This window comes from Lissotriton helveticus, chromosome 4_1 (genome assembly GCF_964261635.1).
Source record: "Lissotriton helveticus chromosome 4_1, aLisHel1.1, whole genome shotgun sequence".
NCBI classification, from domain to species: Eukaryota; Metazoa; Chordata; class Amphibia; order Caudata; family Salamandridae; genus Lissotriton; species Lissotriton helveticus.
In genome coordinates, this window is record NC_136063.1 from 1,900,283,871 (window position 1) to 1,900,309,164 (window position 25,294).

The following is a 25,294-nucleotide window of genomic DNA, read 5'->3' on the forward strand; positions in this document are numbered from 1 at the left end:
CACAGCATCAGCAAGAAATGTTTCCTGCTGATTCTTTACAGCATCCCCAAAGGCATTGGCAAAGCCAATTTGTCCCAAAAGCGAGACCTATTGGCTTTGCCAGTGCTTGTTATTCTTCTGTGCCGCCACTGAGTAGCAAGTGCCGAGGAACTCCTTCGGAAGTGAGTCGTTGCGCTATATAAGAGCAGATACCAGAATATAACATCTGCCACTGGACTTTTGTTCCATAAATCCGGACTCCCTCTATTCAGCCAGGTGCAAATCGTTTTGGAGAAGCAATACTTTATGCACACACATCACATCACATCTTTGGAGCTTCTTAACACCTTCACTCTAACCAGATGCCTGTACTTTGGGTGGAACATTAAGATACCAACAGTTAGCTGTAACAGTGTAACGTGTAACTCATGTCGATTTCCAGCTCAAAGTTCAGAAGAAAGCCAAAGTAGTTATGCCGTTCCATGCCCCCTGTTTTTCACTTTCTGTCTCAAAAGCTCTTCAAAGCAAGAAATGTAGTTCACAGATTGAAAATATTTCCAATTTTGTCAGTTTAGCATCCTCGCAGGTATGTGAATCTCCTGCAAAGATGCATGAGTCCTCCATAGCCCTAAGGAGTTACAAAGACCAGTTAAAGTAGTGTGTGAGGCTAGCGCCTACCGCGTTTTCCACCATCTGTACAACAATACTTGCTGACATTTGTTATATTCTCACTGAGCTATGCATCTTTTTGAGCCCATTTGTATGAACTATTATCTATATAAAGTGTATAGACAGCTGAATACTATTGTAAATTCCAGTCATACATTCCCTCGTTAAGGATATTAAACATGTTTAAACATCCTGTGCCCTATTTACCCACATGCCTTTTGGACATATGCTTAGTACATCTCTTTATTTATTTAGGATGTTTAATATGGCAGTCACTACACTGTGCTGTAGAAGATAAACAACAGTAGAAAGTGCATGCGTTAAATATCCTGTAACACTATATCGCTGCAATTGTCAGTGCTCGTAAACACTTGACGTTAAATGTGCGATTTTCATTAGATATTCAGAGATTTAAGGTTCAACCGTCATACTTAATTACATTGCTTCAAGGTGGTGTTATGCACCTATCGAAGATTTCAAATAAATCAAACTATAAAACGTCCACCTTTATTTTTTAACCCATAATCTGCATAGATCGCCTCCAGGACTGGATTGAAGAGTTCTCCATTTTGAGCCCTTACCAGGCAGGTTTTAGAAAGAAGACCTCAACCACGGACCAGATTTTCCGTTTTAACCTACTATTCTGGAAAACCGTAACAATCGAGGGCAGCAACCTATATACGGTCTTCGCGGATTTGCGTGCCGCCTTCGATTTGGTGCCACGGGATAGGTTGTGGACCGTGCTAGGAGAGTTGGGCATTCCATCTGATCTTCTAAATATACCGATGAGACTTCATCAAGATAACTTTGCACGCGTCAGATGTGGCAGGAATGGGCTTCTCTCGGCGAGATTCCCCGTTGCCAGAGGTGGTAAGACAGGGTTGTGTGCTTGCACCGACCCTGTTTTGCCTCTTTGTCAACGGGGTAATCGCCCATCTGACTGAAATCAAGGACATAGATGCCCCAAGGCTCAACGGCAGCAGGGTGCCTGCAATCATGTTTGCAGATGACACGCTGCTGCTGTCTAAATCTCCTATGGGGATACAATGTGTCCTCTATGGCTTTGTGACGTTCAGCGGGAAAAGGGGGCTGAAGATCAATGCTCCCCAACCACGACGCGCCCGAATCCAATCATAGGTTCAATGAAGCTCGAGAGGGTCCACACATTCGAGTATTTGGGGGTGACAATCAATCAGAAAATGACCTGGGATACACATCAGACAAAGGCAAATCTTAAACTGGTTCAGTTAACGGGTGGTATCGCCAGGGTAATAAAGATGTCAACCTTCAAACACCCCGCGCCCCTGCTCGAAATTTACAAAATGCAAGCGAAAAAGTCATTTGCAAGTCTAGGAAAACCTGAATTATGGTCAGATCCAGATAATGCTTGTAGTAAGATCTCACGTAAAGACTTAACAAAGGATTACTATACTTTTAAACTAAACAACTTGCTAGGGAATGAACGGATGGGGTCCCTAACTAACTCATTCATCCAATCAAAAGACGCTTACTATCTGGAACAGGTCCTCAATGGAATTTGCCCTGTTGACTAGGAAGCTGTTCTTGCAGTGGAGGTATGGCACCTTCCCTTTAAGAGCATTTACAAGTGCTTGGTCTCATCCCTCCTGCAACAAGCAATGCCCAGCATGTTTATATCAGCTTGAAAACGATCTACATGTCCTGTTTTTTTGCAATGCTTACCAAAAATCCAGTAAGTATTGGCTTGTCCCCCTTCTCAAAAATTTAGGTTGCAGGCAATGTATCTCAGCTTATAGAATACTCAAGACGGACTTATCTCCTCCGATTGTATTTGCGGTAGCTAAATTCCTGACTGCGATGTGGCACAAGCGCACCCGCTATATTGCGAACTCTGACAATGAGCTGGCACAGGCACTTTAAAAGTCTAATGCACTGATAATCACAAATTAGAATGGATTGCAACTAATTTTATTAAGTATGCTAACTGTGTCTTTTCTTGCTCTTTAGCAGTCTGATTCTTATCTTGCACTAGTACTTTTATGTACATTGTCTATTGGATCGTTTTTTAAGAATTTTGTATTTTAATCATGTAGCATTTCGATGTTTTTTAATACTTTGATGCATATCTTTAAGGGTCCAAGTGACCGAAATAAAGATTGAAAATTAAAATGCATAGAAAAGGCGTAGCATAATTTGGTTTTCAGGGATATATTTACTTATTCCTTAGGCCAAACTAACTCCATCAGAGACTCTCCATCTTCAGGTCTCCCATGCTCTGCAATTCCTGGCAAAGACAGTCATAAAGAGAGCAGTTGCAAGATGGATAGTTGAGTGCATTCTTGTATGCTATACCTAGCATCGATGCTTTACTTGTGTCCTTCCATAGCTCGCTTTTCAGGTGCTACCTTTTACTTTGTTTAAGCACTGCATGGGAGTGCATGTGTGTTCCTGCTGTCTCCCTTGTATGCTTCTCCCCACCCATATGATGCTGTCAGCCTTTTCACTTCTCACCGTCTGCATTGCTTTCACATCCAATTGCTTCTCCACAGAGTTTCATGTTTCGATCTCTCATCAGTTTGCCCCCCCCACCCACGTACCTCTCTTGCTATTTGCTTCTTTTCCCGCACCATTCGTGTTGCTTCCATCTGAAAGGTGATTCCTTTTCCTCTCTGCTTTTACTTCCATGCGTTGCTTCCCCTCACCTGTGGTGTTTCCCCTGACCCACTCATTCTACTTTTTTTCTCTTTTTACTGATCCAGCTCTTCCAGTAGGTCCCATAGGGGAGACCTACTTGCTTTGCCAATGTATTGAAGACCTTCAATAGGAAAGTATGAAGGTGGACTCCTTTATTTGAAATGTTTCATTATCAGACACATGAAGGCCAGCCACTTAGTGATCTGCTCACTCAGTTTGGAAAACTTTACTTTTTGGATGCCAAAACAGTTCATTGGGCCTTAGGATAACAGACTACACTGAACAATCTTTTTGCTAATACTTGCTCTTCATGCCCACGAGCATTAGTGAAGTACTGCTATGCAATTGATGTACACAATATAAAAATGTGTATATATATATATATCTAGAATAGCTTCACGCTGCAAAACAAGTCAAAATAGGTTTCCAGCTCGAGTTTTTTCTAGATACATGACACTCATTCCTACTCCCCAGTGTAGTGGAGGGTTGGATTTTTTTTTTCGATTGCATATATTGTCTTAATAGGCAATAGTATTTAAAGATTGCTGATTTGTTGTGAGCATTGTAGGCTTTGGTTATGAGTCAGGGGAACGCCACTCATTGTCAATGCCCAAAAATCCTAATAAGCTGCTTTTCTGAGACAAACCACAAGATGGTGGAGTGATGTATAGTCAGTGCCACTGGAGTTATGTGCAGGGGAGGACCAAATAATGTAGCAGGGTAGATTAAATAGCAAAAAAGGCAAATTATTCGAGTTTATGCAACACAATTTGCGATAGTATTACTTTGTTTTTTTGACACTTACTAACCCTGTCTAACCAAAGCTTTTATCTCTGCACCAGTTTAACACCCACATACAGCAATATGCAGCATACAGATGACCATTCCGCTTTTGCCAAGGGCCTTTCAATTGCCAGCAACACGCGTTGCCAGATTTTTCGTAACTTTTGATCCATATGAGCTACAAACATTTTTTTGTGGAAATTTGCAGAGTATGCTGTGGATGATGGATTATGTGGCAAACCCAAGGTTATGCTGAAAATGCTGCGGCCGCAAAATCGCATAATTCCAGTCTCCATGTGCATAGTGCATGAATCTGGAATAGTCTCAATTAAGATGCAATAGTTGTTACCTCTAAGCCTATTGCTGTGAATTTCAAACTTATTTAGTAAACTGCAAATTTCAAAGTCCATTTCCCAGTTTAGCCTTCATGTGGTGTTATGGCCTCTTAGCAGTCTTTTATCTAATGTATCTGTAGCGCCTCTCAAAAGTGCTATAGAAACAACCAAATTACAGATACAAATTCACTCACTACACGTTTGCTGCATTTTCCCTAGTTAGAGAGCAGCAGTATCGAATGGTCTTGAAAACCATTCTTTGATTTTAATAGTTGCTGACTTTGTGCAGATTTACTTTGGAAATGCACTCTTTCTGCCCATTGTCTTATTGCAGTTAATCCTTTATGAATGTTGTCTTGAATGTTTATCAAAATGGCTATCTTTCTCTTTTCAAGGACTCAGCTGAAAAAGTTTCTTGGTAAATCGGTGAAAAGGGCAAAATGTATTGCAGAAGAGTACGGCGAACGTGCAGTGAATAAAGTAAAAAGTGTCCGAGATGAAGGCAAGTGCATTTCCACTAAACAAATGTTATATTTCATAACTCAGACACTTTTGAAAAATTAAACTATTCCATAGAAAGGGAAGTTACAAGTCAAGCTAGAATCTTGGCTGCTGTGCTAAGAATCATGGTATAGAACATGAAGGATTCGAAATTTGAATTGAAAGACACCTGTGTTCACCCTTTAGTAGTGCTGCTTGTTCGATTATGATACTTTAATTGTGACCAGTGTCCCGAAAATGCAGGCCCGGGACACAAATGTCATCATGTTTGATTTTATTCTTGTTTGGGAAACAAGAAACATTTTGAACTGTTTATACAATAGAACATAGTCTTTAGCAATACTTATTTCAGATTGTAGAAGGAAATTTGAATAGACAAAGGGGGAGAATGCACTTTGAACCTCTTCTCAGAACTACTACAAATAATGCATTCCAGAACTGTATCATTATGCATGGCTGGCCACCAAAATACCACTCTAATTCTTTTCTTATGGCACAGTATGGATGACCTTCATGAGCATTTGTGAATGAAACTTTATGCAAATTGAATGGAGGTACTAATCTGGCACCTCTCAACAAAACATAGACCCTTATTATAATGGTGGTCTGCCAGGGAAAGGGCCACATCACAAGTCGCTGTAGAAAAAGGCACTTTGTAAACATCTATGCACCATGTGGTGTCTGGCTCAAGGCGCTTGGATGTTTGGGGGAGCACTACATGTGCCCATCAGGCCACTTAGCAGCGGCCCGTGCGGGACGGGGTCCACCAAAGTCTGTTTCCGTCTTCCTTTTCATGGTGGTGGGACTGCTTTTAATAGGCAGTCGGAAAGGGACATTATAATCCCTACAGCGGTGCCTGCACAAGCACCGCCTTCATTGTATGGATTGGAGTCCAATCGTCGCCCCATCGTGATCATGGATCCTGACGGAGGTCTTTCATCTGACATTATTGCTCTGACCACCTGCACCGTAATGCAGCGGTCGGGCCGATGCCCTGTATGTCGGGCGGACTGCCACCGATTGACAGTTGGTGGCGGTCCGCTCGACATCATAATGAGGGCCACAGTCTTTCACTGTCAACTCATCAGCTATCTTAGTAAAAGGTTGAAGACCGACTTGAGCATTTTTTTCTTCTAATGGCCATTCTTCTTTAGCATATGACTTTAAACATTGTATGATTTCATCAAACTCTTTTGCATCAAACCACATCTCTATTCAACATGCACTTGCCAGGACATCAATAGTGTCTTCAATTAAATAATTTTCAACATCATCATCATCCAGCAGATAAACATTTTTATTAATAGTAAGCCTAGAAAAAATTCAGCTGTGAGATTGGCGTTAACAGGTATATGTTTCACCTCAAAGCTCTACTGTGGACTATCTATGTGCAGGGTGGCATTATTTACATTTTCACCATTAAGAATATACACATGAGGCTTATAATCCCTTTGGAGGATATATTTTCTCAGCCATACATAGCAATAATGTTTTTATACAGCCCAATAGCAAACTCCGAGTTTTTTTCCAAGCACAAATAGTGCAATTCCGAGCTTCTCAACACTCTTGTTGCAAAGCACATGGTGGATTCCTTGACATGTGAAAACAGTACCTCCAGAGCCTGGAGCATTTCATGGAACCTGGAATATATGGCTACCTCTCGGGGGAGGCCACCGGTGCCAACGTTCGTCATCATCTAAACCCGCTACATCGTGGTCCCACTTAACCCTCAGGTAAGTCAGTGGATCTGCCGTGTTGTTAACCAGTTTTTTGTAAATTAGTGATATGGCCTTCTCCGGCAAGTCGCCATCTAATACTCTATCCTCAAGCTGGGAGGACTCGGGGAGTTCACTACCTTTAGGGAGAACCACCAGTAGGGCAAGTCTAATTTGGAGATACCTGAAATATTCCGATTGTGCTAACTCGTATTCCTGCCGCAGCCGAGGAAAAGGGACCACTTCCCCTGATTTCCACACATCACCCACCTTGGATATACCAATAAGATCCCAGCGATCAAAACCCCTTGGACGAATCAACCTGCCCAATTCCTGCTTTGCCAAAGTGGTGTGGGCTGTGTTAGTTCCCCTCCCGTCCCAAACTTTTGGTGGCCGCTTTCCACACCTGCACCGCATCTCCAGTTGGGACAGTCAGGGCGGGTCTCAGCGATTGTATAAAGGGCCCCTTCAAAGCTATTTCCCGGGAGGAGCCATCTGTCCACCTGGAAGGCTGGGTAGTCCTGTGGCCTATACATACATTGATTTATCGTCGCAAGGTGTGATGCCCAATAGTACTTCCGTATGTCTGGAAGTCTGATGCCTCCATTTTACCAGCCCAGCCGAAGGGGCATCCCTGCCTGGTGCCCCTTATAAGAGTGAAATGGGGATATTTCCTGTTAACAACTACCTGGGCGAGTGGCTGATGGTAGAGAAGTCCAACCCAGCTTGTAAACTCGGGCCCAAAACCCAACTTATGAAGGACAGCAAACACATAGGGCCACTCGATGGTGTCAAATGCGGAAGCAGCGTCAAGGGAGACCACAAAAGCGTCCTCTCTAATTGTGTCAGCACTGCACAATACTCCATGGAGCCTACGTAAGTTAAAGAAGGTGTTCCTAGCGGGCATAAATCCCGACTGGTCCGGGTGGACCAGACGGGTGATCATCCCGAGCAACCAGGAAGCAAGGATCTTCACAAGGATTTTCGCTTCGCAGTTGAGCAGTTAGGTGGGTCTTGAGCAGCTAGATGGGTCTGTAGGAGGAACATTTGGTACTTGGCTTGCCCACTTTTTGGATGACTACGATATTAGCAAGCCGCTGATCCTCTGGCAGTATCCCTCCCTTCTTACTATTCCAAAACATTTCGGTGAGATAGGGTGCCCTCTTACCCGCCGTGAGCTTAACGAATTCAATGGGCAAGCCGTTGGGGCCTGATACCTTCCCACAGCGCATGTCCTGGATAGCTTTTTTGACCTCTGTGACTTTGATGTCTAGGTCAGGGTTAAAGCGCTCCTCGTCAGTGAGCGAGGGCAAAGAGATATCCGGCAAAAGCAAGGAAGCCTCCTCCTCCGCGTGTGGAGTTTGAGACTTATAGAGTGACTGGTAATATTGGACGAATGCGTCTGCTATGTCCTGGGAAGCGATGAGGCGGGAGTGAGAATCTGACTCTTATTTAGACCACAACTTGATGGGCCTGATCTCTCCTATCTAGCCAGGCTAACAGTTTGCCATCATTGTCACCGCCATCATCGATTCTACATAGTGTGGCTCTATGGTGTGACTTGGCAGCCTCAGTCGTCAAGTTGGTATATTCCTAGACTTTAATGCGTAATCTCTGCCCTCCCTCAGCCGAGTCGTCAAGTCGAAGGCTCTCCTCCAAATCGTTCTCCTTTCGCTGTCCGGAGATCTGGGCCAGAGCCACCCCCTAAACTATTCATTTTTGATTCATAATTCGGAATGAACTTGGAATAGAATTCACACAAAGCAATGAATGATCGCGGTTTATCCTTGTCCTTTTGGATGGGGCAATCCACCACAGTTCTACCAAACCTGGGCTTGGTTTAACTCCTTCCCAAGTAATAACATGGACCAAGACTTATATGGTTTTCTTTCACAACTCACATTTTTTATGACAACTCCCTTTCTCAGCAAAAATCTTCAACTCATTGGATAGGTTTTTTCATGGTCTTTCAAATTGATAGCACACCCAAGGACATCGTCTTGGAAGACAGCAACACTATGTACATTCCCTAGAAGCTCAAATATAATCATTTGAAAAACTGATGCTGCCATGCCAGTCAGAAATGCATGCAACAGTTTTGAAATGTGCCAATTGGAGAATTGAAAGTGATGAAGTGTCTTGAAGACTCTTCCAACTCCACCTGATGGTATGGTGCGTAGCCGAGATCAATTTTAGAGAACCATTTTTGGGTAATGGATAAATCTCCACTCACAGTTTTTTATTGAGGCTGCGCAGATCTACACAGATTCTCATGTCGTAATTCTGTTAGCAGGCTACCTCTAGAGGGAATAATCACAGAGAAGCTTCAGCAGGTTCTAAAGAATGTAACAACAAGAATTTCTTTCAAGTCTGTAATTCAGTCCACAGATAGGTACTATGTACATCTAAAATGCATCATACCATTGCTTCCACTGTACTGGTGGTACCCCTCGTATTTCTAGAAATGGTGGTCGGGGTGTTGATTGATTGCATGATGATGCTAAAAAGGCTAAAAATAAGAACTATATACAGTATGAACTGAAACTATAGGCTAACATGCACCTACTGTTGAGCTCATGATAACAGAATAATTAAGTTCTTCAATAATATGCATGGAAAAACAATCAAGTTAAGTGGAGAGATGCAACATCAATGTTTCAAATGTTGTGTGTATCACAATAGGTATAGGCAGCAAAACCTAATGGTCAGTGTGTTAACCCAGCATTGACTGGCTGAATTGTGTAAAAAAAAAAAAAATTAAAACTCGAAATGTATTCAGGTATGCCTGTCACCTTAGATGCACCATAGATGCAGACAGCTGAAAGTAAAAAAGTGTGACATGGTAACATAAAACAACTGTCTTACGAAACAAACAACACAGAAGAATACATCTGAAGAGCTGGGTGCAGTGTGTAAAGTCAAATGACCAACTTGCTCAAAAGCTGAAACAGGGGCTCTAGCAGGGAACTCCCCATTGTTTGGTATCTGCCTCAAGTTAAAAACAGGTTTGTCAGTAAGCTGTTAATGCCAGCCATATAAAGCAATTTTGTACTTAAAAATCACGATCACAGTGGCAGACTGATGGTATCAAGTGATGCTCTGGAAAAAAAACTGCTTGAACTATGAATACGAGGTTTGGTTGCAAGATGCATACGAGACATGGACAATCAATGAGCTTTGCACACATATGCTACTAGAACAACACAACGCCTCAATGTGAAACTGTGCCCACCTGTGCTGTCCACAATACTTCAACAATGTTGGAAACTGTAGAAATTAAGGCTTTAAGTCTACATGCAGCTTCAAGCTCCTCGGTGACCGCTGATGGAAGCATGCAACATTTGTAACATTGATAGGCGTGCTGCAAATTACCCTCTGGATCTGTCGCCTAACAGAGAAGAAAAGGTCATCGATATCATTTAGGCAGCTCTGGCAAACTTCATGTTTTTAGAGTCTTGTAGTGTCTTCATGGGTCCTTCTGTAGTCGTGATTTACCGCTCCATATCGTCATCAATACAATGTTGTGTTGTTGGTGCAATGAAGACACTGTGGAAGACAGTTATCAGGTAAGCATTTATTTTGGAGGACAGAATCACCACAGATGTTGTCAGCAGGGAAGGCAGACCTGAACTTGACAACCCATGGAGCATTTCAAAACATAACATTCTTCCTGCAGTTTGAGAATACTGGGAGTTAAATATTCTACATCGCTTGAAGTTATAACAATGTTTTTTTTTTTTTTGGCCGGGGGTAGAAAGCCACCTAGGGAAGCCTACCAAACCGAGACATATCTAAAAACCAGACACCCAGAGTGGTGTGACTCATGGGGGTCCCACAAACAGTTTTTACCTACAATTCCCTGCAAACCTCAAACATTGTCTAATGTTATACATATTCCTTTCATTTCTGTGATGTACACTTTCGGAATCAGATCAAACCAAAGTCAAGGAGTGTCCCTTTACAAGGATTCCCATTGACCTTAGTTTGATCTGTTCCTGTTGCGGGCACTAGGCACAACCCCACAAAAGTTGGGCAGCCTTTTTATTGGGACAAGTGGGGGAATGCTGGGTGGTAGGAATTTTATGGATTCCTTCTGGTTCCAGAAGTATAGTGCTGCAGGGCATTGTAGGTTAGAGAACTTTGTGGCAATCTCGAGAGGCACACCACCCTGTACTCCCAGGCTGTCCCAATACTTGAGCTGTGTATGGTACAATTTAAAACATGTTGGCACCCCCAAGCTAGGATTATAAGTACTTTTGGGGACCGTACATACAACTCTCTTTTTGTACTCCTCTTCGGACACAGACTCTACATCTATGACCAGGAGTTTTGGGTGTTGGAGGAATGTATTCAGGAAAGAGGTGATCTTTCAATCTAGCCACATCATCAACCACTCCAACTCTAGGAACATTGCCCGGCTGAACTGCAACCAAGGTGCCATCAGAGACTGCTGAAATTGTACAAAACTCATCTTGGAATCAGGAGAACAATCTTTGAAAATAACATAAGCATTGAGATGCCAATGAAAATAAATGACCAGCCAACGTCTTGTACTAAATGTATGACTTTCTAGCAGCATGTAAGGCTACAACCTTAGATCTACTCTATCCACACCTCCCATGTTCTTGTTATATTCTAAAATGCACACAAGGTTTACATACTTCTGCTACCTGATCCCAAACCAGTCACAGATGAAGTGCTTTCATTATGAATAGCTGTGAGCATGTGGCCATCTCTTCTGTATGCAAAATTCAAAGTTAAAAGTTCCTTACTACTCTGAGCAATTATCTGTCCCCATTGAGGTTTTATTACACAAAAACTCTTTTGGGTAACCTTTACGTTTAGAGTGGATTGTGCCACATGCCTCAGTGCCCACTTTGAACAGCTCCTTAAATAATTGCACACACTGTGTATAAATTGTCCATGCATTAATGGTTACCTTTATTAAAAGGTCCTCTGACAAGTTCCCACACAATCTTAACACTAACTCCAAACATTTATGAGTAACCAGGTAAATCAATTGAAGAATCCTTACTAGTGTACACCCTGAAATTATACACATATCCAGTGGCAGTTTCACACAGCATTTTACATCTTAATACCATAATGTGCTCCCTTATTGTAAACGTATTTCTGAAAACCAAATGGCCTTTGAACAGGACCCGAGGCTCATCCACAGATATATCTTTCACTGAAGCATAGATCTCTGAGAAACAATCTATTAAATGGTCAAGATTCAGAACAGGCCGAATCTTGAAGAGACGGTCACTATCAAGGTGAGTAGCCCAAATAAAGACAATATCAAGACATTGATGGATTTCTTAGTGATCCCACCAACAAAGTTAAACCCCAGAACTGCTTTATCTTGTGGGAGTCCATCGAGTAGCTCTAGAGTGGGACTTGAGTGTTGCACTGTTGACCATCAAATACTATTCGGCATACAAATTAGTCTTCTCAACATTAGCTTCCAAAAACACAAACACATCATAAATAAAACGTTGAAAAAAGGTATAGGCAAAAGGTTGTCTGTATCTCTGCACCCTGCAACACCACTAAAGGCAGTCAAAGCAGGCTGTACCATATATGGGCAACCCAGAGTTCAGCACTTCCAATGGGAAGTCTTTCAGTCCCTGGCTACAAACCATATTGCTTTTGTTGCACTACTAGCAGATCGGTGTCATTCTCTAAAAGTGGCACTTCGTCAGCACTAATAGTGGATTTATCATCAGATGATTCTTCTCGGACAGAAAATTAACTCACAGAATCTTCAACTTGATCATCTGTCTCAGATGCAGAATCAGTCTCGGAGTCCTATTTAGAGGCAGATTCGAAAAGCAAACCAACCACCTACTGGGTAGTCAGCCTACGAGTAGCCATAATGCTTACTAATGAACCACAACAACAAAACAACAATAAACCACTTTGTGTCAAATTCCAACTCACAAACTGTTGCTTCATCAAACAGTAAATGTAACTACTGATAGATAATGAACTAGAAAAGTAAAACCCCACAAGTAACTTTATTTTAAACTCCAAAAAATGCCTCTTACTTGCCGTAGACAGCTAGACTGGGGATCAACTGTACCTACCCTGCACAAACATAGCAAGCACCAGTTATGTCCCACTAGAAAAGAAAACAAAAAAGGAAATTACACTCAAGACAACACAATACACATCTTGCATAAATCCAAAGTGAATGTAACACACAATAACACAGAAGCTAAATATGCTTAAATGATTACAGCAGTTAAAAAAAAGTATTCATGCAGGGCAATGATACTCATTTGAAGTAAACATTACAAAAAAGAAAATCTTACCAAACACATGCAACTACATAATTTGCAGATCTATCAACGCTAAAACTGCAAGTAGGAATCGCCACCAAAGAAATCAAAAGTTTTGAACTACAATAAAGAGAAGGGTAGCACAAAATAAAGGCAAAAAATTGATACCAGAGGGAAATGGTCCTTACTTCAGTCACTCGCCAATCGCAAACCACACACGAGTTCACACATGCCACCAGCCAAACAACCAGGCACAAGCCAGTCGACCCATACCTTCAGCCAAATGCAATTTCGCACAAACCGCCAGGCAAACGCCGGTTCATCACACAAAAATGTGTTCCCTGGTGTCTGATAGATGTCCCCCACACAATGGGACAGATAGGCCTTCAAAAAAATCTGGTTTGCCGTAGGCTGGGAGCTGAAAACAAAGGTCATGTGTGGGCAATACTGGGTGGTGTCCCTTAACCAAGGGGGCTGCTTCCCTAACATCTATAAATTCAAATTCCCGGTTTTCTAGCAATTTTTAGCTCCCTCTGGGGTCCGATCTGCCCAATAAATGGCCACTCCGTCTAGGGGTAAGAAGTGGGTTTGGAAGCCAAAACAGGCAAAAGATGTCCCAATATTTTTGGAAAACATCCCTTTCTCAAGGGGCCACTCCAAAAAATGCACAAATAAGACAAATCCCTGATGTATGGCCTGTCTGCCACTAGGGGGTTTGAAAAAGCCAAAACCTGTGTAATTGGTTTTTAGGGAGTGACCCTTGTCCAAGGGGTCACTCCTAATAAAAAGTATTTTTTATATTCTTGGTGTTTAGTGAGTTTCCGCCCCTCCTTGGGGCAGATTGGCCTAAAAAAAGTCTGTTCTCCCTCAGAGTGGCAGAAACAAAGGGAAATGGTACCCTTGTAGGGAAGTGACCTTTGCCCAAGAGGTTGCTCCCCATACACATAAAATTATGCCAAACCCCTGGTGTCAACTGGCTTTTTACCAACCCGAAGGGGCAGATAGGCAATTTTTTAGGTTAGGGCTAACCACCAAAACATGGTAATTTTCAACAAGGAAGCAACCTTGCCCAAATGGGCGCTCCCACCACCAAAAAAATAGATACCTGCTTTCTAGTGGTGCATTCCTGCTGTGCGATCACAGTCCCACTCGCGTTCCTACAGCAGGAATGCACTTTAGAGAGACACACAATCATATGGCAGGGTGCTCACGGGGGAGTGGCAGCACTTCCCCCATTGGTGGCTCCTAGGATGTGCTGGAGCTGTCCTCGGCACCTGAGCACCCTACAGAGTCTGCACTGCCATGTAATGAGGCCCTCACGGATACCTTTCTGACCACTTGAGCAAAATCATGTTCAGGTCGACCTGTTAATAGGCAGGTCGCCATCTTCCTGTACCAGGTGACTCAGCGTTCCTTACACAGTATCTGTCACCAGAGAGTTTCGTGATAAAAGCGTCGTCCACAAATAAAGTCAATTCCAACGCCTTTCCTACCACTTCACCCGATTATGAGGCAAAATTGATGGACAAACTTGGCAACCAGATTTTCTTCTCTACGATCCTTGCTCTGAGGTCATTGAACAACATCTACTTTCTTGCTGCTACTCTTATGCCCTTTGAGCTATGTTAACACACGTTTTACTTGCTGTTAAGGATAACCTTCAGGCGTCCCTTACTCAAGCTATTCCGGATGGGCGCAACACAGCGCAGTTTGTCATATATGCAGGCTTGGACATGATCGACTGTCTAGGTTGAGTAGTGGGAACCAGTGTAGCACTTTGGGGTCATTCCTGGATGAGACCTATGGGCTTCTCTGGGGATGTTCAAGCATCCCCAATGGGCATTTTTGTTTGACAGTTCTTACCTCAGTTGCGAAAAAATCGAATTCGGACCTGGAATGGTTTAAGGAGATTAAAGCGTCAGCACAGTTCTTAGTTCTTTGTGCCTCCACCTGAAAATTCCCACAGTAGTTTCACACCACAGCGCGTATCTTGGGTCTTTGTGCCTCAACTTGACAATCCTCCCATCAGTTTCACAGTCTTTCTGGCTATGGTCTTTGTTTTCAGTTTCGCCAACAGCAGACCCCTCCTCCACCTCAGCAGGCCTTTCAGCCTTTTCATGGCAGAGGCCACGGTTCCCAAAGAAATCTCCCGGGCAGCAGGGGCAACATGCATCTCAGTCCCCCTCCCAACCCCCCCATCCCCCGCTTCCCCCCTCCCCCCCTCCCCCCACCCCCTCCTGCATCAGCAGCCTCGAAATCTTTTTAATATGACCTTACGAGTACACAGCCACCCTTTCGGAGACATGATCCTACATTTCCATCAAGGATGACAGGACATCACTTCAGACAAGTGCGTCCTACGGTAGTACATCAGGGCTATGCCATCCCATTTCTCTTGACTCTGCCAAGTTTTCCACCTCCATCAGGGTGGCTGAGTGGGGACAATCTGTTAGTTTTGCAGCAGGAAGTGCAGGCCCTTTTGCGAAAAGAGGCCATAGAGAGGGTTCCAACATTGAAACTACTTCCTTGTGCCGAAGGAGGATTGAGACCATTGTCCTATTTTATATCTTCTCCCTCTCAACACTAGCCCAGATCCTGTCTTCCACAAAAGTGATGGTTGCAGCAGACCTTTGGAGGTTGGGGGTACCAGTCTACCCTTACCTCGACGACTGCCTACTGAAGGTAGGTTTACACCAGGACATCATAAACCACCTTCAGATGATGGTGAACCTCTTGACATCATTGGGTTTCGCTATCAACATGCCAAAGTTACACCTGACTTCTTTGCAGATTCTCCTGTTCATCTGAGCTGTTCAGGATATGGTACAGTTTTGTGTTTTTTACCCAGAATGGTCCAGGACATTTGTACTATGTTTCAGCCTCTGTCCTTAGTGCAGATTACACTGAGGCTGCTAGAATTGTTTGCCTCCTGCATACTGCTGGCCAAACATACCAGGTGGCGTATGTGGGCTATTCAGTGGGACCTCAAATCACTCTGGGCACAGCATCAGGGTAATCTGCAGATTGTATCTAGATTTTGCAGGAGACTGCAAGAGACCTGCAGTGGTGGCTGCTCTGCTGTAATTGGGTCATTGGCATAGCCCTCTCCTTATCCCATCCACAGCTGACAGTGGTCACAGATGCATTACTACTTGGGTTGAAGAGGCTTTCTGGGTGAGATGTAGATCAGAGGCCTGTGGTCTCTGGCAAATACTGGACTCCATATCAAATTTGTTGCAGTTGAGGGTGATTTGCTGAACTTTGAAGGCCTGCTGCCCACCATCAGTTGGAGGCTTATGCTAGTACTGCAACAATAATGACGAGGTAGCATTTTGGGCCCAGTGTCAGAAGGCTCTGCATCACCCATCTAAATGACGCCCTGAAGCTGACTGGCCATTTTGCTTTCCATCAACCAGCTCAAACTGAATGCCAAAAAAACTGAGTTTCTGCTCATCTTCCCCCTTCCCCACCCCCCCACCCCCCCCCAAAAAATCTGGTGACATCCTAGAATGGACCAACTCCATCACAGGACTAAACTGCTCCCCTACCATTGTGGACTCGGCCAAATCTGTTGGGATTATTTTGAACTGCAACCTGAATATGATGGAACACATCCACGCGGTGGCAAAACTGCCAGATTCCATCTAAGCTTCTTGAGGAAACTGAAACCCTTCCTTGGAACTGCCGACCTAAAAACCGCTGTGCAGGCATTAGTTATCTCCAGAAACGAATATGGCTGCTCCACACTATCTGGCCTACCTAAGACTTTGACTGCCCCCTTAAAAGCGTGCCTCAACGCAGCAGCCAGACTCTTATCCGGTTCAAAAAAATTTGACCATATCTCTCCACACCTGAAGGCCTTGAACTGGCTTCCCCTTGAATGCAGAATTCATCTCAAGCTGGCCTGCATCACTCACAAAGCCTTGTACACAAACTCCCCAGCATATCTTGCCCTGAAACTCGTGGTATCTGGGAGATCCAGAAACTCCAGATCCGCCAGAGACCGTGTGCTCCAGCCACCCCGCTTCTGCAAGGCAAAAACATACAATTGAGCATTCTCCGGAGCTGCACCAAGAATCTGGAACTCGCTTCCTTCCTCCATCAGAAGAATACCGTTTCTGGCGCTCTTAAAAAAAGAAGCTAAAACCTTCTTAATGAGCAAATTCCTCTAATAACGCCCCTTGGTGCACTTTTGTGTGACCTGTAACAACTCTTACTCCTTCCAATGCTCCCTGTTCCTGTACATATCTTTTTCGTACTATTGTAATCAAATCGCTCGCCGATCTTGGAACTGTATTGACCCTTGTATATTTCCACGACTTGTCCTACTTTTGTAATTTCCCCAACTACCATCGTTGTATCCTGCCCACGCCACCCTGTACTTGGACCTGTACCATTTATTGTATATATCTCCTCCTTTTGCCTTATTGTACTCAAGTCAACGCGAATTGTGGAACTGTATTGACTGTTGCATATAGCCACGGCTTTGTCCCACTATTGACTTTTCCCTATCCCCCATCCCTGTACTTTGCCCTTGCCTTCTTTTACGTATCATATCTTTCCTTGTAACGCTCTGATACCCTAACGGGTCATGTTCGAGCTATATATAACTTCAAATAAATAAATAAAATCTCTGGAAGTGGCTGGAATTCCAAGGTATTTCTCTAGCAGTAACGAATGGTAGTTACATCCGGAGGTGGCACAGGGCATCGCCTGTCAGTAGGGAGAACTCTGTGTCGATCTTGCCACCACTGCCTGGAGAGGGCAATGTCAGCACTTTTGCACATTGGAGTTTCCAAGGTAGTTCTCTCTCTGAGGTGCCTTCTGTCTAGAGTGGTGCTTGAGACTCCTGTATGCCTTTCTGCCCCTGCCTCTCCTTCCCCAAATTCTAAACCGATCAGGAGTGACCTGGCCCAGTTTTAGTGGCACCAGATTGGAACCCGAGAGTCCTGGAAGTTCCAGGGATGAGCATCTGCCCTTTAAACAAGATACAGCTTTGGAAGGGACTTCTGTCATAGCAGCAGGACAGTCTTTTACCTGCGACTACCCAATTTACATCTCATGGAGACTAAGCAGTGGCAGTTGACCTCTTTCAACCTTCCTCCTAAAGGCTATGACCATTTCACAAGTTAGGCACTATTTGCCCCACTTCATCCCTCTAAGGAAGAGAGACTTAACCATTTGGACCCTAAGAGGCCACCGAGCTTCTAAACTGAGTTCACCAAAGAACACTAGGTGGATCAGCTGTTTCTGGGTTTCTCCCGGGTAAAAATGGGTCAGCATCCGATGGATTGTTCTCTTCGCAAACATCTTCTATGCATTGCTGAAGAAGCAGCCTCCAGTGGGCTACGGACTAATTGCACCAGGTCTGCTACACTTAGCTAGCATGCGGAGTACCTGTCTGGGCATTTGTCAGGCGGCTACGTGGACGTTGGTATATATGTTCACAAAGCACTACTGTCTCGGCAGCCCGATCTGTCGACGGGCATTTTGATCGGGTGTTCTTGCAGGACTTATTGTTCTGAGTCAAATCAAAGACACACCACCTGCGGAGGTACTAACATCGTATGTATTTCAAGGTGAGAAATATGCAGTTGGAACTAGCCATCAGAATAGTAATCCTCTTTCTGGTGGATGCTCTATCTTACCACAGATTCTGCACCGAACCTTATACCTCCTGGTTCTGTAAACTGAGTTATTTTGTTCCATCTAAAAAGGTCCCATTCTAGAGAGCTGTACACTGGTCATGTCTTATCTGCCAATAGAGACTGTGTCTGCGGGCACGAACAGCCCAAGAAAGCAACTGACATCAGCACGCATGAGTTGGGTTTATATGCGGCTCCACTCCTCACTTCCAGAGCAGAACGACGTTGGCACGGAACCGCACAACACCACTTGCTGACACACAGGAGTACTTCTAAAGGTTTCCTGATCCAGTCTGTTGCCTGGGGAGTAATCAAAAAGTGAAGAATCTGTGGTTAGATAGAGTATCCACCAGAAAGAATGTTAACAAAGGTAAACTACTTGTTCTTTCGATTTATAGAAGTGTTTTTGTTTTCAATTCCCTCTGCAGTTCTGGGTAGTATATATTTTTTGTTTCTGTTAGCCGCAGTTCTGGGTCACTCTTCGCTTATTGTTGGCCACTGTCCAAATTACTCTAACCTAGACAAGCTCCCCAACCAACTGGAACACCAGCTGTATCCCTCAGCGTTTGTGTATCCTAAAACAAAGGCTCAGGGTATCCTGCTTGCCCAATACATTGCCCTAGCCCTTACAAGGGTTTGCAGTATCAATGAGGAATTAATCCAGGGAAGGAGGGACGATTATAAAAGAAATTGCATTCTTGTGACTTGCTGATACAACTCATTCCTGGTCCTAAACTGACAAAGATGTTACGTGATAAATATCACTTCTTGCACAATTGCGACAAGAGAGAGGCTTTGGTAAGATCAGGCCACAACTAGAGTAATATTTAGTCATATGAAAATTATAGTGTTGGATTCACCATTTTATCTTTATCGTACAAACTAAGGCCACCTGCTATGCATATGCTAAAAAAACACCGCAGTAGCTTCTACTGAGTCATAAGTGATCACTTCTAATTAGAAAAGATATAATAAGTGGGTTCATCTGATTTCCGACTTACGTACTTCTGCCCAGTATTTAATTGCTCAGAAATTAATGAAGTGTGATTGAGTGGTCAGTGATAAGTGATCAGAATGATAGGTTAACTTGAAAGCTGCAAAGGTGTATATGCCGTGGAGGTTGCAGGCAACTCTTTGCTGTAGGTACCTCTCACCTTTTTTTTTTGTACCAGGGATAGGCCTTTGACCACTTTCTCAACTACAACGAAGCTATCTATCTAGGAAGCATTTGCCGCTTGGGAACAATTACTTACAGCAGGATTAGTTCGCAATTTTAGCTAATTGGGACGGGTGAGTATTTGGCCAGTATTATGCAGAGACTTCTTGGGTACATATGTACATTTACATTAACCTAAACAGTTTTAAAATTTGGTCTGTTTATGATCAATGAAGCCGGCCTGAAAATCTTTGAAACATATTTTTTCCTCATCAATTTCTTTGAGGGAGGATCTCGTAGATGGTAATATACTGGTAGACCACAGAATGTAATTTACTCTGACCCTCATGACCCCGTCCTTATTTAATTGCTTCCATCCCTCAATGTGTGGGATGCTGAATTGTTTTTTAATTCCTCTGGGGCCTTGTACAGTGCTTATAGAAAGCCTGCTCCCTTTTCAAAATGTTCAACATTTTTGCTATTTATTCTGAAATTAAGTTGCGTTTAAAAATATTTTTGCCTCCCCCTCCCCCAACCCCCTCTCCCCCGCCCCCACCCCTGCCACCCAGGCACATATTACAGTTAGCAAATACTTTCTAGAGCATTTAATAAAAGCACAAATTGAAATATCTTGATGGATTAAGTGCCCAGCCTTATTGTAACAACAAGCTAAATTAGCTAAGACGTAACCCATCAATTTCAAGCTCTCATACCAATTTTTTTACCTTCACTTATTAAATTATAGTAATTCACATGGCACTTCCCAAATCTGGCCTAAATAGTGTGACGGGCAAGAATAAAACAGTTACGCGGATTCTCATTAGAACTATGGAAAAAAAACAATGGAGAGTCCTTATCCTTCTGCCAAAATGTGATGTTATATTACTATATGGAGCTTTTTGCCATAAATGAAAATGTTGTCTTTGATGAAAATCCACAGCACATTACCTAAAGGGCCCCACTTATTTTGCTGTGCATGGTGCTGGCATCATCATATTACGGTGCTATTGGTTATAAGCAAGGATTCAGGCTCCTCTCAACATAGAAGGGCATATGAATGAACCAAAATACAGAAAAGTATTTGAAGAAAAAGTGCTGCCTTCTACAAGAAAGCTGAAATTGGTCAGTCATTCGCCTTTCTGTTTGATATTGATCTCAAACCCATAGCCAATGCTTTCCTGTTATGGCTAAGGAATGACGAGCATTGCCAAAGCAAATAGGTCTGTATTAATGTGCTAATGCATGCAGCCATGGTACATTATAGCTTTAGACAAGGGGAGGAACTAGCAGGAGCGGATTAAGCAGGTTGCAGTGCAGACGGTAATTCAATGCCATTATTCATGCGACCAAACAGCTAAGAGAGGCATGAATACCTCCCTCAACTCAACCAAGACCAGATTGACCAAGTCTCAGGCCCATGGCCGAAAGAGGCTGGTCAAAGAAAGCTATTGATTGAAAGGGGTGAACCCAAATCCAACTCTGTGTATAGTGTTAGCAATAGGTCTGTTTGAAAGCTACACAGGCAAAACCCAGACCTAAAAGGGTTATTGTTCTGAAATACCCCAGTGAGATCTCAACCTAAATCTATTAGAAAATGTGTACCATGAAGTGAAGTGGACCCACAAATGCTCCCCAAGGAGCTACAACTGCTTTGTAAGCAAGAACAGTCAAATGTTTCCAAATGTAGGCGAGCTAAGTTAGCAGAGACAGATCTGTGCAGCCTCAAGGTAGTTATTTCTGCCAAAGGTGCAGCAATCAATAATTCTGGATGTGGAAAGTTCAGTTTAATTTTTTTAATATACACACATTCTTTAATATACGCTCATTTTTGACAACAACAACCTATTCCTTCCCCCTTGAAAGTGTAAAGTATCATGTTTAGAAAAGTCTAAAAAATCCTCATGTAAAGAAAAGAAACTCCGAGTCACTGACACAACAAAATGTGAAAAATTCATGTGGGTTCAAACTTTCCATAGACAATGACTCGTATTCCGGTAACTAAACATCATATGTCAGAGCACCTTCACTTATTGCCAGGTTGATGTTCATTGGATCGAGTGGAGAAAAGTGATACAGTGACGTTTGTTTCGTTCATTTACAATGAGGTTAACATTGTCTGTTTTTATCTTCTAAGAAAGTGCAGATACATTTAGTATTAAGCAAGCTGCTGAGGAAGCTAGAGTCTGGGTGAAATGCCCTCCTGGTTGTTTAATCCAGCAACACCCAGTTGAAACTCTGATGTGTTACTAAAGCTTCTCTTCACCTATCATCATGTGCGAGTGTTTTGTATCAACTGTGCAAGGTTTAGTTTGCATTGTTTCAGCTGCACATGGTTGTTAGATTTTTCAATGATGTCCTTCGCATGCATGTAAAGTGACAGTTTCTTTATTGACTCGTAGTTTTTCACACCGATCAAGATGACCCATCTTCCAGTGATGATGAAGGGATGCCGTACACAAGACCAGTCAAATTCAAAGCTGCTCATGGCTTCAAGGGACCATTCGACTTTGAACAAATTAAAGTGGTGCAGGATCTCAGTGGAGAACATACGGCAAGTGAATTCCTTCTGTTCTGGTATCTCTCTAGTGATTCAAGTGTATGTTTGGAAACGATCTATTGTAACAGTTGAATGAAATGTGACTTCTGTTAATGAGATAGCAGAAGATTGCAGTTAACTGTAGCTTGCTGCCATGCAGTGGATATTATCCTTTTTAAAATACAGTAATCGCAGTCGTGGTAAATTCAGTCCTGACTAATTGTTCTCATTTGTTTCCAGTGAGCTGACAGATAGGCATTAAGTTGCATTTCCCAGATGTGTTAATGCACCTCAGCTGTATAAGCGTGGGCTGTGGCTTTTTTGTTTAACATTTGTTGTTTCTGCATGGCCTTTGCTATCCTTTACAAATTAATGCTATCATGATAGTTTTCCTACCAGTCTATGATCCACACCTTTGTGAAGCAGACAACATGAGGTAAACACCATCTTTACAGTTCTCATTTTCTCTTTTTTTGCGCGACACTATGGGACCTCTCGTGTCCATGAACTGTATTGACACTAATCCTTTGAAAACTAAGTAACTGGGGTTGTGTTTTTCTGTGAATGTAGCATGTTCTGCATCACACTGGCTAATGCAACATCGATAATATTGTGAATAATGATCATCATCATACTAGATATATATTTTGCACTCAGTATTTTTCTAGCTGTTGATGTAACTGGAAACCACAGTTTTCTTTCGTGGGATGGATGTAAACATAATGCTAATTAAGAAGTTCATATTTACTCTGGCTTGGAAACTAAATATAAGCCCTCTTTCAGAGCCTCAATCAATATCACACAGACTCATAATAAGTAAATAGGAAGGTTTTGTCAAGCATTTTTAGTGCAAAAGCATAGCCTTTCAGGCAACTGTTGTGTTGCTCTGAAAAGGCAAGAAGATCACAAACGATACGTGGGTACTTCCTCAGTTTCACATGTCATGCTTCTCTTCGTTCATTCATCCATCTCTTTGTACTGATAGACTCCTAGCCACACATTCCTTACCTTAGAATTATCCCCAGGCATCAGGCTGGGTCCACAAATGTTGTGAGCAGTACCCCTGCCAGTAGGGTGCATCCCCAGCTATGTGTAGCGCTGTGTGTTGTCTGCACTTGAAGTGACATGCCCGGTGCCTATTTAGGCGTCACCCCAGCATGCTGGCTTTAGTCCTTTTTTCTGCACTAGTCAGCGCAGATCTGGAGGGAGCTACCCCCAGTCACTTTTTGGCTGACCCGTTTTCAACCTTTTGTCGAAGTCTTTTGAGAGTTTGTCTACTGGAATGGCAGATAGGTCCACCAGAAATGCTGGCTTCAAGCCCTGTGATGCCTGTCACCGGAAGATGTGCATGAGATACCTGCTTCTTGTTTGCTTCTGGTGCCTCGAGCACAACCATGACATTAAGACCTGCGTCTACTGCAGTGCCATGAACCCCAAGGCTTTGAGAAACCGATCCTGGCCCCTTGAAGTGCAGTGCCCTGACTGCATCGATCCCGATCAAGAGGAAGATCCCGTGATTGGTTGCAGAGCCATCGTTCTCTGTTGTGGTCGAAAACGTCCAGTGTTTGGGTAAGTCCCACAAAAAGAATAAGAGTAAGAAGTCAAAGAGGTTTTTGATTTCACCCTGTCTTTCTAAGTCATCTGACGAGATGAGGGAGAGTCCTCGTTCGAGGCCTGGCTCTGCTGGTGAGCATGGGGTGCCTCCACATATCTCAGAGTTTCCGGGAACAGGATAAACCACAGCACAACTTGATGAGTATTATGAGGCCATGCACCTTATTTTTGCGCGACACGTCCCCAATGGTGCCTCTTTGGACCCTGGGGGTTGGGAGTAGTTTTTACTGGTTCTTCACTTGCGTGTCCACCCCCGACACCAGTCTGATCCCTTGGATCCACGGATGGATCAGGACCAGCACTGTTCGTACCATCTCCACCTTCCCCGATGTCGTTCCTGAAGTCGATGCGCTAGGCATCCAACGCCTAATCTATCACCGACCGGAGCCATACCATATTGACCGGAGTCTGAGCCCTATTCCTATGGGCTAGAACTTGGGGAAGTTTGGTAGGGGCACCAGGACCCTGAGAAATGCTAGCCCCTGTACCCCAACGTGGACTGGTGCGAGGACTTGGTGGACATAAGTGGGCTTGGCACCTCCCCAGATAATGGCATGGTCTTTCCACCTATGGTGGCTACTGAGGAGAGAGCTTCTTTTGCCATGGTGGTGAGAAGGGTGTATGAGGTCCTGTACATTAGCCTACACTTCAGTGGCAATCAAGACTGACTTTTTGACAGAGGTGCTTCAGCTGGGAGTGAACCCCTCTGAACCGTTTCTCCCATTTAACGAAGCCCTTAATGATGTCCTGCTCGGGACCTGGTTCAAGCCTAGCCCAGGGGCTCCTGTGAAAAGGACAATTGCCTGCTGCCATCCTCTCGCCCCATGAGACCCCAATTTCCTCATGCAACACCCTGCCCCCATAGAGCTTGGTAGGCCAAGCCTCCATGTCCTGGGTTAACTCTAGCACTTTCTCTACAACTCCACCGGATAGGAAGTCCAAGATGCTGAACACCTTAGGCAAAAAAGTTTTCTTCCACCAGCCTGGCTCTGCAGTCCGTGAACATCACATGCCTTTTGGGCTGTTACTACAGTGCACTGTGTAATTAGATTGCATGTGTGCTGCCCGTGGTCCCCGAGGATCCCAGGCCATAATCTTCACGGCTATGGCAGATGGGAGAGATGCAGCAAAGTTCACAATCAGATATGGGCTGGACACAGCCGACTAGCTTGGCAGAGCTGTTACTTCGTCAGTGGCTTTATGGCGTCACACCTGGTTTCGAACTGGCGTTTCAGGGGATATTCATGCCTCGCTCATGGACATGCCCATTGATGGCTCCCATCTCTTCGTAGACGAGTTGGACTAAGCGTTGGAGCGCTTCAAGGATAGCAGAGCTACGGCCAGGTCATGGCCCCGCCAATCTCAGCCCAACTTTCACTTCTTTCATTGCCACGAAAGGGATTT

The 25,294-nt window shown here is 43.7% G+C and overlaps 1 protein-coding gene across 2 annotated transcripts in view; it reads left to right on the top strand.

The window, feature by feature from the left end:
- WDR44 (WD repeat domain 44) overlaps nt 1-25,294 on the top strand; it is a 543,349-nt gene that overhangs the window by 280,543 nt on the left and 237,512 nt on the right. For both annotated transcript variants that reach the window (XM_078688542.1, XM_078688543.1), the window contains 2 exons: nt 4,835-4,941; nt 22,140-22,291. In XM_078688542.1, the coding sequence (XP_078544668.1) occupies nt 4,835-4,941; nt 22,140-22,291 (259 nt within the window). The remainder of the gene's footprint in view (nt 1-4,834; nt 4,942-22,139; nt 22,292-25,294) is intronic.